The sequence below is a fragment of the Scyliorhinus torazame genome, chromosome 2 (genome assembly GCF_047496885.1).
Source record: "Scyliorhinus torazame isolate Kashiwa2021f chromosome 2, sScyTor2.1, whole genome shotgun sequence".
NCBI classification, from domain to species: domain Eukaryota; kingdom Metazoa; phylum Chordata; class Chondrichthyes; order Carcharhiniformes; family Scyliorhinidae; genus Scyliorhinus; species Scyliorhinus torazame.
Genome location: NC_092708.1, coordinates 361,952,685 through 361,966,593, shown reverse-complemented (window position 1 = coordinate 361,966,593; position 13,909 = coordinate 361,952,685). Strand labels below are relative to the sequence as shown.

General features: G+C 41.2%; 1 protein-coding gene across 3 annotated transcripts in view; it reads left to right on the top strand.

The window, feature by feature from the left end:
* The window catches only part of prima1 (proline rich membrane anchor 1), a 242,776-nt gene that overhangs the window by 100,996 nt on the left and 127,871 nt on the right, over positions 1-13,909 (top strand). For 2 of the 3 annotated variants that reach the window (XM_072492577.1, XM_072492573.1), the window contains exon 4: positions 3,444-12,791. The exons of the other annotated variant lie outside the window; for it this stretch is intronic. In XM_072492577.1, coding sequence (XP_072348678.1) covers positions 3,444-3,543 — 100 coding nt within the window. In that variant the 3' untranslated portion in view covers positions 3,544-12,791. Of the gene's footprint in view, positions 1-3,443; positions 12,792-13,909 lie in introns of those variants that run through there. 3 annotated transcript variants of the gene reach the window in all.

The following is a 13,909-nucleotide window of genomic DNA, read 5'->3' as shown; positions in this document are numbered from 1 at the left end:
ATTGCAGCAACTGGTTAGTCAGGCTGGGTAGCTACAATAGGATTAGCAGTAGTGTCGAACCCGAGTAATAGAAGTGTAAATAGTTTAATAAACGTGTTGAAGTTATCTCCACGTCTGAACCTTCCTTTGTCAAGTGCACCACAAGGAAGCCGCGTATGTTACACCTACAACATAACAAATCAGGTCGCAGGTTCTTTGTTGTACCTCGGCCTTCAGTTCCCTGTAGGCATGTTTCCTTTCACTTGCGTTTTGGTGGCGCTGCCAGTTCAGGAATGCCCTGGCTTGCAGTCAAGGAGATCCTGGATCTCCTGATCATTTTCGCCCAACCAGTCTTGGTGTTTCCTGGTCAAGAGCACGTGCGTCTCCTCGCAGGTGCTGACTATGGTGGATTTTAAGCAGACCAGGCATTGTGGGTGTTCTGCGGATCAGGCTCATTGGTTGTTGCTAGGTTAGCTGTGAGATGCCAGCTGAGTAATTCTTCTCGGGGTCTTTGAGTCCAGTGACATTGAGTCTCGTGCGGCAGAGTTGTTTCAGCGTGTGTCGGTTTGGGGCCAGGCTGATGGAGATGGTAGAGCGGGTTAGTCAGTGGCCAGTCCAGCAGTCGCCGGTTGCGGTCACGGTGCGGGTGATGCGGATGTCTTGCTCAGACCTACCGATATGACTGAAGTGTTACGCACGTAAAGGTAAGTGAAGTGAGGTGCATGCAGATTTCTCACAGCATTGACTGTGGGGACTTTGTGCTCCCTCTGTGTCCAAAGTGTAAATATTTATTTTGTGTTTACCATCTGAAGTTAATGATAGCTCTATTAACATATAAATAATTAAGAACTTTCAACAACTCGTTATGAAATATTCAGCCGGTATTAAATGTATTCAATCTTATTCATGGGTCATGGTTGGTGAACAACCTGATTTCAATCTTGTGTCCCACTGAGATGAGGAGGGCCACTCATTCAGCCCACTGACTGGCCTAGGTTGCCCAGCACTATGCTAAAACTAATGAAATTCAGCACAAAATTAGTTGAGCTGAAAGCATTTACATGATTTCCCATTGGCCAGTGAAGCAGCTACTTCCCATGCGTGAGATTTAAAAGTCATCCTTTCTTCTGTGTTCCAGCAACTTCAGTGCAAAATTTCAACTACTCCAATGTTCTATATTTTGTTTACCATGCCTCATTTATCCCTTGGTGAGTTTACCATCAGCTAATGCACAAAAAATTAAAACTGCTTTTTCTCTGTGCAAGTGTAAAACCACTTGAAAAATTGTACCGGTGCAAATGATCTTTGTGTCAAGGTGGAATTTTCTCCAATACGAAGCGACAATGTTATTCATAACTCCGCTTCCTCCACACACTGCAAAAGCTGCCTCTCGTCCAATTTGATCTTTGGTAATCACGTGCATGACATTGTAGAAAGTGATGACACAAGCCCACTTATCAAGTTCTCTTTGCCTGTTGCATGCTTAATTGTAAGAGCATTTTCCCCTAGCCACGGTAGTGAGTCTTACCTGCCTGATGTTGTTTAATTTGCTCCAGGTTCGTGGTCTTGTTTCGAGATTTTCTGATTTGCTCTCTTTGCAGTTACCTTTGCAAGAGCATCATGGCATATATAAGCATTTAAGTGAGGTGTAAGACTGCCACCCTCTGCAGGAAAGGAAAGGTGGAATCTGTTGAAGGATAGCAAGCAAGTCATTTAGCACAACACTATGCACGTTTATCAAAGTCTTCAAACATGATGGGGGGATTTTCTGGCCATTCTCACCAGTGTGATCTCCGACAGCGAACCCTCACTATAGGTTTTCTGACGACAGGGGGTGGATTCTATGGGAAATCCCATTGATAACAGCAGGACCAGAAGATCTACCAGCCAACAGTGGGGCGCCTCCAAAAACCACACCCCAAAATTCTTTATACCTTCATTTTGAAATTGATTTGTGGTCATCCAAAAGCCAGAACTTTGGATAGCATTTCCACTATGAGTTGTGGTGAACTTTCATGGTTGTATTTAACCATTTCTGCAGTCAGCACATCCATTCTGTCTGGATCAAAACTCTCTTCCTATTTGAATCAACTTGTATATACTGGGATTGTAAAATGGTACACTTTAGGCGGTACGGTGGCAAAGTGATTAGCACTGCGGCCTCACAGCACCAGGGACCCGGGCTCAATTCCGACCTTGGGTGACTGTTGACTCTGCACATTCGCCCCGTGTCTGCGTGGGTTTCCTTGGGATTCTCCGGTTTCCTCCTGCAATCCAAAGATGTGCAGGTTAGGTGGATTGGCCATGCTAAATTGCTCCTTAGTGTCGAAAATGGCCTTGTTTTGCACTGTAGGGATTCTATGATTATGATTCAGGCTGAAGATTTTCTACAGGTCACGGATATCGGTTGAGAGATGACAGATTTAAAACTGAGATGAGGAGGCACTACTTCTCATAGAGGGTGGTGAATTGGTGGATCTCGCTGCCCCATAGTGCGGTGGCATCAGAGTCATTAAATGGTTTCAAGAAGGAGATAGATATATTTTTGATTTTGATTTTGGGGAACAGGCAGGGTGGTGGATATGAGACCAGGAAGAGATCAGCCATGATCTGATAGTCTGAATAAATTACTTGGTGCACATTCTCTTCACTTAAGGCACATGGGAGGACCATGCTTATGAATGTACTTTGCAGAGCTTTATCGCTACTGCTGCATTAATGACTTGAGGATTTTTTAGCACGGGAAATGTATAATATTTTAAGACGCATTCTCAGTGTACAGTAACATGGAATTATTAAAAATTAATCAAACTACTTTCATATTATAAATATGTAATTGGTTCTTGGAATAACAGCTTATGTGGTCTTCCGTTTCAGTGAGGGTCTTTTATAAATTGATTATTGTCGGATCTGAACTTTTAAATAATAATTATGGAAAGTGATGCCGCGGATTCTTCTTCAGAAACCAAAATATGCTTTGTTAAAAAGATTGGGTCATTTGTCAGCTTCTGTGGAAAAACGATTTGCTTGGTATCCATTAACAGGTGAGGCACATGGGCCGCTGTTGCAAGTGCGGCAGGAGGGAATATTGGGAAAATCCCGGGCATGCTGCCTTGAATGTCTTATCCTCTCCTTTGTAAAGGCGGCCCAATGGGACATCCTTTGTGTTGGAATTTAAGATAAACACTTGACAAAGACACTTCTGTATTTGTAGATGTAGAAATGCAGTGATAAAGGTGAAAGTGAATGTACGATAGTTTCTCAACTACTCCAACTAACCTTAATGGTTAATTAAATGTTGCTTAACTTGCAGTTTCCAAAAGTTGTGGCAAACTCCTGTTTAAAACTGCAATCTTGCTCCTTTACCAAAAGACATAAAATGCATGTGATTAACAAGTACTAACAATTTTTCTTTCTGTTTTGTTTTTCATTATATTTAACCACCCTTCCCTCACTGGAATCAGGAAGCCGATGCGGAAGGAAGAGAATGGGACAAGTCGAGCTGAATATGCAATGACCTCCCAAAACGACAAAATGCCAGACACAAATAGTGCAATCATATAACTCTTTTTTTTTTAAACTGCCACAAAGTTGTTTCAAGACAGGAGAGTGTCCAGTTCAAAATGCACACAATGTGCTGTGTGCAAAGGTTGAGCAGGTGTACTGAAGATAAGGACTTCATTTCAAAACAAAAAAGTGAATGCATTCAGTTATTCAGAGCAGAGAAACAGGCTTCCCTTCAGCCACGTTAACTGTGAAGTGAAGGACAAGCTTGCCGATCAAAGTAAATATGAGACAAGACCTCACAAAGGCATAATAACCACTGCTTGCAGCCTTCCGTTGAAAGCAACAAAAAGATGCCTCAATCCTGGGTGAATCTCAACTGGTTCTTGCAAACAATCAATCGGCTCTCTCTACAATATCTGCTAGAATAGTTTTAACTTGCTGTATTCAGTTGCAACCAGAGGTGGTCATGTTGAAGCCTCTACCTGCATGACCCAATGTCTCCAGAATAAAACAGGTTGCAGTGAAAAGGGAGAAAATTGCTTCCATAAAGCCGCTTCCATAAAACCAATGAATCAACAAAGAGCATTGTCGTCTATTACACAAAGCGCATTCGCAGTCTGATCGACTATGCAATTTCCTTTATCTGAAGACATCTCATTGGAATGTACTCTTCCCAGAAAATATAGCCAGTAAAGTTTTGTGAATCACTTCGAAAACAGGTGCTTTTTAAACTTCATTGGCATACGATAGTTTGACTTTATTGGTAAAGCCCTTTTTACACTGGCAGGTTTTATTCCAGTTTGCTTACATCAAATCACAGCAAAAAGCTGGCAATCGTCACAAACCTGGTAAAATATTTAAATTTCTTTTCAAGACCAAATCAAGTGGTTTGTACTTCAACTGAACTCAGAAGCATTTATTTTCTATATGGAACATGTACTGTATCATGATTTGTAGAACTTTGAACATAAGGTTTTGTAATAAACATTGACAATATTCATTGGTGGCAGAACAAGGTCAATCAGGACAGATTTTTCATCACCTTACATTTCCTTGAATTCTTGTATTATTTAAGGTGACTTCTGGATTTTTGTTTATATGAATATTTCTAATAATTTTAACGATGAACTTTAACGATTGCTTCCAATTTTGAAAGAAAATTTTCTTTTACTTTTTAATCAGTTTATGTTTTGCAAATGAACTGTTTAAGGCTCAGTAGAGTTATTTTTTATGATAGGTGAAAGAAATTGAGAAGATTTGTGTGTGTTGCCTTTCACAAATGCTTCTAAAACCGAAATGAATTGACTTCAAAAGCAAATGTAGTCCAGTGTAAAAAAGGCTCTAATTGACTGAAGATACAACTAAAATACATCTCTGGCTAAATTTCTGACACTAAAACCACATTTCATTCCTTTCTCATTTTTTAATATAAATTTAGAGTACCCAATTATTTTTTTCCAATTAAGCTGGCTAATCCAGCTACCCTGTACATCTTTGTGTTGTGGTGGTGAGACCCACGCAGATACGGGGAGAATGTGCAAACTCCACACAGACAGTAACACGGGGCCGGGATCGAACCCAGGTCCTCTGTGCCGTGAGGCAGCAGGGCTAACCACTGCGCCACCGTGCCGCCCAATTCATTCCTTTCTCATGAACGACCAATAATTATGTCCCATGGTAACTGCTGATAGTATTCAATATTGGGTTAAACTTTCCAAATCTTAACTGAACTTCCTGAATTATTCCTATTATGTTTATGATACATAACACATTGAACATTTGTTACATATTCAAATTGACTGCATGCACGAGGAAGAATGCATATAGACCAAATATAGAAATGATTAGCATGGCTCAGGTTCAGGGATCAGCTCCCTCTGATTGCAAACTTCCCCTGAAGGTTTTAGAAGCATGATCTAATTATTTAATTAATTTTTACCTGCTATTATACATTCCTAAACAGTGAAGCAACTTTGTGCAGGTTATCCAACAAGTATTGATTGCACCAACACTTAGTAGCCAACCAGTGTACTTCTCTGCAGGTGATTACAAAGAAGCCAGAAATTTATTTTGATGCCTCGTGGCTATGATTGAAGTCTACATGTAAAATTAAATACAGAGCTGAAGTTTTTAACAGTGTCAATATTCCTTCTAGAATCTGTATCCTTTTGCTGTCCGAGCTAGACAGCCCTGAACCTCCATGCTTAATCTTTGCGACATCCAAATATATTGATCCTGCAAAGGAAGTGTTAACCACAGACAAGGCTATAACATTGCACCCAACATTTTCCACCTTTTCTGGTAGCTCAGTGTTGGCTCTCGAATTTGCTCTCTGGCCTTTCCAGCCTTGAAAGGGACCATTTGTCCAGGTTTCTTAATTTGAAACAAATGCTCCAGCTCCACTTTCATATATGCCACTGCCCAGATTTTCGAGTCCCGCTCAAAGCCAATGAACTTTTGCCTGGTTCTCCACATCTACCCCCACCCCCCCAAAAGAAAGACCTCCTCCCCAAAACACGCGCGCACACATGGGGTCAGAAAATCCCGGCCACTGTGAAAGGACCTTCCTAAGCAGTAATTAACTCGAGCTAGAATTTAACATGTAGAAAAACTCCTGTCGGTAATTGCCTGGGATATCTGCAGAAGGCTGCTAAACTGTATATAATAGCATTCTCTCGAGAGCGGAGCTATTTCCAGTGTCACTGCACATCCTCCTCTGTGCGATAATGTCCTAATTAACAGAGCTACAACTTACTCTGAAAATAATGGCGAGGCTCGTGCCTCTTCCTGTTATTTTTGCGAAAATGCTCCAGCAAACTCGGATGAGGGAGGGGCAGACACACATATGAATTCAAATGTCAAAACGTTGATGTTTGAGCTGGACAGATTGCTTGGCAGTAATTAGCACTTGCTGTGTCATTTAGAGGTTATTTTGACTGAAATGGACAAGACTTGATTTTCAATATAAAAGTGAAATACTGCAGAGGCTGGAAATCTGAATGAAGTAGAAATTGATGGAGGGTCTGATAATCTACATCCCGGAGTAAGTAAGGAAGTGGTCCTAGAAATAGTGGATGCATTGGTGGTCATCTTCCCGGATACTATAGACTCTGGAACAGTTCCTACAGATTGGAGGGTAGCTAATGTAACTCCGACGTCAGTAGTGGGGAAAATGCTAGTGTCTGTTATCAAAGATTTTATAGCACAGCACTTGGAAAGGACTGGTAGAATTGGACAGAGTCAGCATGGATTTACAAAATCTACTGGAATTCTTCAAGGATGTGGGGTGATGAGGGGGAGCCAGTGGATGTGGTTTATTTGGACTTTCAGAAGGCTGTCGACAATGTTCCACATAAGAGATTAGTGTGTAAAATTAAAGCACATGGGATTAGGGGTAGTGTATTGCGATGGATAGAAAATGGGTTGGCAGACAGGAAGCAAAGTGTAGGAATTAATGGGTCTTTTTTCAAATCGGAAGGCAGTGACTACTGGGGTAGCCCAGGGATTGGTGCTAGGATCCTAGCTATTCGCAATGTATATTAATGAGTTAGATGAGGGAACAAAATGTAATATCTCCAAATTTGCAGGTGACACAAAGCTGGGTGGGAGGGTGAGCTGTGAAGAGGATGTAGCGTGATTCGGACAAGTTGAGTGAGTGGACAAATGAATGGCAGATGCAGTATAATTTGATGAAATGCAAGGTTGTCCATTTGGGTAGCAAATCAAAAAGGCAGGCTATTAACTTAGGAGAGGAAAATGTGCAACGAGACCCAGCTATCTTCGTACACCAGTCACTGAAGGTAAGCATGCAGGTACATCAGGCGGTAAAGAAGGCAAATGGTATGTTGGCCTTCATAGCGAGAGAATTCGAGTACAGCAGCAGGAATGTCTTGTTGCATTTATACAGGGCCTTGATGAGGCCACATCTGGAATATTGTGTGTAGTTTTGGTCTCCTTACCTGAGGAAGGATGTTCTTGCGCTCGGAGAGCAGCAAAGGTTTACCAGACTGATTCATGGGATGGCAGGACTGATGTATGAGGAGAGATTCAATCAGTTCGGATTGTATTCGTTAGAGTTCAGAAAAATGAGGGGGGAATCTTGTAGGAACCTATAAAATTCTAACAGGACTAGACAGAGAGATGCAGGAAGGATGTTCCCGTTGGTGGGTGTGTCCAGAACCAGGGATCACAGTCTGAGGACATGGGGTAGACCATTTAGGACAGAGATGAGAAATTTATTCACCCAGAGAGTGGTCGGCCTGTGGAATTCGTTACCACAGGAAGTAACTGAGGCCAAAACATTGTATGTTTTCAAGAAGCAGTTAGAGATACCACTAAAGAAGGGGATCATAGGATATGGAGGAAAGCGGTATTAGGCTAATTGAGTTGAATGATCAGCCATGATCATAATGAATGGTGGAGCAGGCCCGAAGGGCCTCCCGTGCCTATTATCTATGTTTCTAAGTACTCAAGTCAAGCAGCATCTGTGAAGAGGATAGAGTTAATGGGCTGGATTGCACCAAGACTCTGCTTGGCCAGCTTGCCCTGCCAAAAGGCCAATGGCCTTTAATTATTGTGAGGCGAGTCAATCCGAGACCGGCAGCTCTGCAGTATTGGCTGTGTTACCAGGAGTGGCGCATTTCACAGACATTGCAGGTCTGGGAATTGTTATCAGACGTTTTTCTCCACATCGGTGCTCCCTAGACTTGTTTAGCATTTCCAAAATTTTCTGTTTCTACTTGACATTTCCAGCAACCTCAGTATTTTACTTCATTTCAGTCTAAATGCCCTTTTATTGATGCTGTAAATGCTAATTACTGCCAAACTTTCTCTCTAATACGGAAAATTGATTATTGCATGTATGGCACCTCAATCCTTCAGGTTTTAATTGTTGTTGATTATAGAAGTGTAAAATTAAAAAGTTTATTTTCATCTCTATCCTTTTTCTCTCTCGGCACAATTTTTCTTTTCCTCTCTTTAATTCTCTTTCTGTACTGTCATTAGACACTCCCTCTAATTTACACTTCTTTATTGGTCTTTGTGAAACTAACAGCACATTGTTTTCATCTAATTCATTAAGAAGACCTGTTTCAGATCAGCTACAGTATGCGCATCTAACCAGCAATTTGGAAAATTTCCCAGGTATGTCCTGTTCGCAAAAAGCAAGACAAATCGAACCCTTCCAATTACCACCAAATCAGTCTACTCTTGATCGACAGCAAAGAGATGGAAGGTGCCAGCAACAGCCCTATCAAGCGGCATTTATTCAGCTCACTGGCACTCAGTTTGGGTTACACTCACTCCTGACCCCGTTACAGCCTTGGTCCAAACATTGCAAAAATAACTCAAGAGGTGAGGTTAGAGTGACTGCTCCTGACATCAAGGCAGCATTTGAATGAGTGTGGCATCAAGGAGCCCTAGCAAAACAAGTCAGTGGGAATCAGCATAGACTCTCCACTAGTTGGAGTCATACCTGGCACAAAAGAAGATGGTTGTGGTTGTTGGAGGTCAATCATCTCAGTCATGAGACATTACTGCAGGAGTTCCTGAAGGTCGTGTCCTGAGCCCACCATCTTCTGTTGCTTCATCAATGACCTTCCTTCCATCATAAGGTCATAATTGGGGATGTCAGCTGATGACTATAAAAGGTTTATCAACATTCATGACTCGTCAGATACTGAAGCAGTCCGTGCAAATATTGTGGACAATATTCAGGCTTAGGGTGTTAATTGGCAAGTAACATTTGTGTCACACATGCCAGGCAATGACCCTCTCCAACAACAGAGGGTCTAACCAGCTCTCCTTGACACTGAATGGCATTACCATTGCTGAATCCCCACTATCAACATCCCTGTAGGTTACAATTGACCAGAAACTGAACGGGACCAGCCACATAAAGTCTATGGCTGCAAGGACAAGTCAGAAGTGTGACATTCTGCAGAGGGTAACTCACCTCATGACTCCCCAAAGCCTGTCCACCAACTGCAAGGCCTGTGTCAGGAGTGCAATGGAATGGTCTCCACTTGCCTGGAGAGTGCAGCTCCAACAACACACAATTGGCTAAACACCATCCAGGACAAAACAGCTGGCTTGGTGCCACCTAGTTTACCATCTTAAACATTCACTCACTCCACCGCCGACATACAGCGCCAGCAGTGTGCACTGCCAAACTCACCAAGGCTGCTTAGGCAGAGCCTTCCAAATCCACGATCACTACTACCTCAAAGGACTGGGGCAGCAGATGCTTGGGAACACCACCAGCTGCCAGTTCACCTCCAAATCACTCACCATCCTGATTTGGAAATATATCACCGTTCCTTCACTGTCGCTGCGTCAAAATCCTGGACCTCCCTTCTTAACAGCAGCATGGGTGTACCTGCGCCACATGGACTGCAGCAGTTCAAGAAGGCAGCTCACCGTCACCTTCCCAATAAGGGATGGGCAATAAACACTGGCCGAGCCAGCAATGCCCACATCCCATGAATTAATACATTTTAAAAGTATTGGTTGAGATCCAAGAACAGCTTAGCTGCCCACTCGGTTTTGTGACATAAAAATAAGTAACAATGAATGTATAAAAGTTGCAACAGAACTTCTATTTGCATATTGGCTAGAAAAATATAGTAGTTATTGTGGTTAGGTTGAGATTTACAATTAACATCTGGCTTTTACTGATCTGAGAATGGACAGACTATACTTCCACTGTACATTCGATGGAAAAATGCCTCTCCTGTTGAAAGTTGTCTTCATCTCCCTTCCACTTTCCTGAGACCTGGGAAACCTGTATACCAGGATAGCATCATTAAAATATTTCATTGCCAAACCCACCTCCTATCAGTGAGTTGGCTGCCCAGCCCTTGTCCCACCTGCTTTAAATATTGACGGGGACGTGTTGGGGTCAGGTCTGAGATTTTAAAAGATTCACATGACTGTTTGGGGGTTTGAGATTCAGCCCAATGAGTTATATAACATGTTATAATCAAAGCTCTGATGACTTCCTTTCTCCAGATTTACTTGCAGCTGTGCATTATGATAGTATCGCATCGTAACAGAAGTCCAAAGATATGTAGTGTAGTGTAGATAGAGCTATGGGGATAAGACGGGGGAGTGGGCTTTCAGAGCGTCGGTTGGCCTCCTTCTACACTGTAGGAATTCTCTGATTCTAAGTGTGAGGTGACATCTGTATAGAAAGAGGTAGATTTGTATCTTTACTGCAAGAAATATCCCCTGGGCAGAGCACAGCAAGAAAAATATGGCAGGGAAGTTCACCGGTTTCTTTCAGAACCTAGAGTGCATTCCTCCCTGCCATGCTCTCCTTTCTGTCTTTCACTCAGTAAAGATGAAAGTCCACCCCATAGTCTTAAGACATGGGAGAAGAAAAGCTGGTATTTATATAACGCCTTTGAAATCCAATAGAAAGATTGTTTTGTTACCATAAAAGGCATAAACACAACAGTATCTAGTTTCTCCTTATTTGCATCTTTAACACGGACAGGTCACCTATCAAGATTTGCTTCCTAGAAAATCAATTTCCATCTGCTGCATAACATTTTAAAATCATTTATTCTTTCATAGAATGTGGGTGTCACTGGCTAGGCCAGCATTTATTGTCCATTCCCCTTTTCCCTTGAACCTAGTGGCTTGCTAGGCTATTTTAAACTCAACCACATTGCTGTGGGATGTAGGCCAGACCAGGCAAGGATGGCAGATTTCCTTCCCTAAAGAGCATTAGTAACTCAGATGGAGTTTTACAAAAATTAATGATAGTTTCATAGTTACCATTACCAAGACTAGTTTTCAATTCCAAGATTTTATTATTGAAATTCAATCAATTGCCATGTCCCCAGAGCACTATTAACCTTGGCCTCTGGATTACTAATCCAGTGACATTACCACTACTCCAGCATCTCCCTCCATATTAATGCTGTTTTATTCAACGTACTCCGTATTCTATCGACTTGCAACATTTGACACTGTACACTTCTTTGTTGTTAATTGACGCTTTCATCCCTAGTCCTGGAGTACAATTTTCGCACAAAAATACATCAACACATTCTGGTAATGCTGGATAATCACAAAGTAAAAGAAACAAACCAAACTAATGACTGAACATCATTCTTGGAATACAGTTAGTTTCAGAAGGATATCAATTTTATTTTTATGATTATTTTTGTCCCCCATGTCTATGCTATTGTCACAAGTGTCAAAGTATTTCAGTCACAGATGTTTCTTTGAATGCCAGCAACAAATCAAAATGAAAGCTTGACAGGCAATTTTTAAAAAAGCGTTTAAATTCTCATCTCACCGCAGCCTTTAAAAAAATAAAAATCTCCAGTTTCATATGACTTGCTGAATTTATACTAACTTTAAGATCTCCCCCCCCCCCCCCCAACAACCCATCACAACATTTGGATCATTGCCATTTTTTTGCCTTACCACATGCATTTCAAAGCATTTTGCTCACCATGTACTTCTGTGAAAGAACGATTGAGGGAACAAAGTAGACCAGAATCTGAAATAGGAAGTTCCTTGTCAAGTACATAATGAGATGACTGCAGGCGCATTGCTTTTGAAGTCAAATCCAACGTCTGAGAAAGTAGATTAAAGTAGGGATTTACCATTGAATTCCAATAAAGTGCAAAGGTGATGCCTTGCATAAGAATAATTCACCCATGAAGAAAAGGCTGGAGAAAAATACAAGCCGTATAATGGACCAAGATGGACTGCAGCAGCATTTTCACTGTAATGTTACTTCAAATCGTACAGTTTTCATATGTCAGGCCTTAAAACAGCCAGCTCAAGTACACATGAGTTACTGGATACAGCTGTTCTTTTTAGCAATAAATATCCAATGTTAGCTACCCACGTAATCACTCCTGTTTGCAAGAGCGGATCCACCCAACAAAATATGGTTACATTAGCTGTGTGATTATATGAACTTAAAATATACTCAACATCTGTGCATTTGAAATTGTAATCTGAAATGTATTGCAGACACAACCAATAGTGCGAACTAATGCATGAATGTAAATATTTATGATTCAGACATTTGCCTTCAGTACATTTATTATGTGTACAGAAGAAATATCTTTATAGGAAATGAACTTTGGTGGAAAAGTTCAATTAAATTAGAGATTATTGTTGTCATCTTTTCAGAACAAGCCTTTAATGTACATTTTAGTAACTATAGGTTGTTGCAGAAAACGCTTGACCCAGTATGCTAAACATGTATTGTACATCAGCCTATTTATATTGCACCTACTGGTCTTCTTATTTTCAATAAAATGTAAAATTAAAACTAAAAAGTTGCCTTTTTTTCTGCATCTACAAGTCCTTTCCCAACAAATTGTTTCGTCTTTCTTGTCTAACAAGGAAGGAGCTCCTGTTGACACTTCCCAACAGCAGGATCTTTTTGGTCCCGCAAAATGTGGCCGCCCCCCCCCCAAACCGGTGGTACCGCCAGTGAGAAACACAAACGGCCATTGATTTTGGTGGGACCAGAAGATTCTGCGAGGGGGGGGGCCAAACGGCAAACAACCTCGGTCGCTGGAAAATCCACCGCGGGGTGGTCGGGTGTGGGAATCTCAGCCTAGTGAAAGGGCAGAAAACGACCAGGATAAATTAAAGGAACACTTTCATCAACATTTTATATTTTTGTTTGTAATTTGCTCATGCTAACTGCTGCCGCAGGACAGTGTTCAACAATGCCATGGACTGCCAGTTCAGTAGCTTCTCAGTGAAGGAAGGCACAGACTTGAAGGGTCTGAGTACAAATTATGCTCCACAGGGAAGATTGCATTTGAGAATGTACAAAAGGAAATAAATGTGTTTACGAAGGGTATTTCGAAGATTGTGTCAATCACCCATCTGGATGCTTTTCTTATTAATAGTAACCGTCAGCTTGCAGCCCTTAACATCATATCGATTCAGCTCCAATCGGCCAAGGGATGTAACAACGTGATTAGGGGAAAATTGGTCAATTAATACCTGTGTAATAATTCATGTTACATTTTCTTACTAATAATTTCCCTCTTGTACCAAAACTAACTTAAAAAGTAAATGCATTAACTTGTTAACATTATTATACATAAACTTGTTTACTAAACAACAAAATCTGATTTGTTAATGTATCTGTAACTTAATATTTCCCTCTGCTTTTTAGCGGAAATTCAATTTTAATAAATTATATGTGGCACTCAGAATTTTGAACTTTTGAAACAGATGAACTGATTTTGAACTATTTCAGCATTTTGCACCATTATTAAAACACAGAATGCTGCAGTTTAGATTTTACTTTCAAAGTATGCAGCCAAAAAATGGATAGTGCTAGTTTGAGTGTGGGCATCGGCGATTATCAAGGAGGGTGCGTTAGTATTGTGGCCCGACAGGTTAAATGTCAACCTGCAAAAATCCTTCCAATATA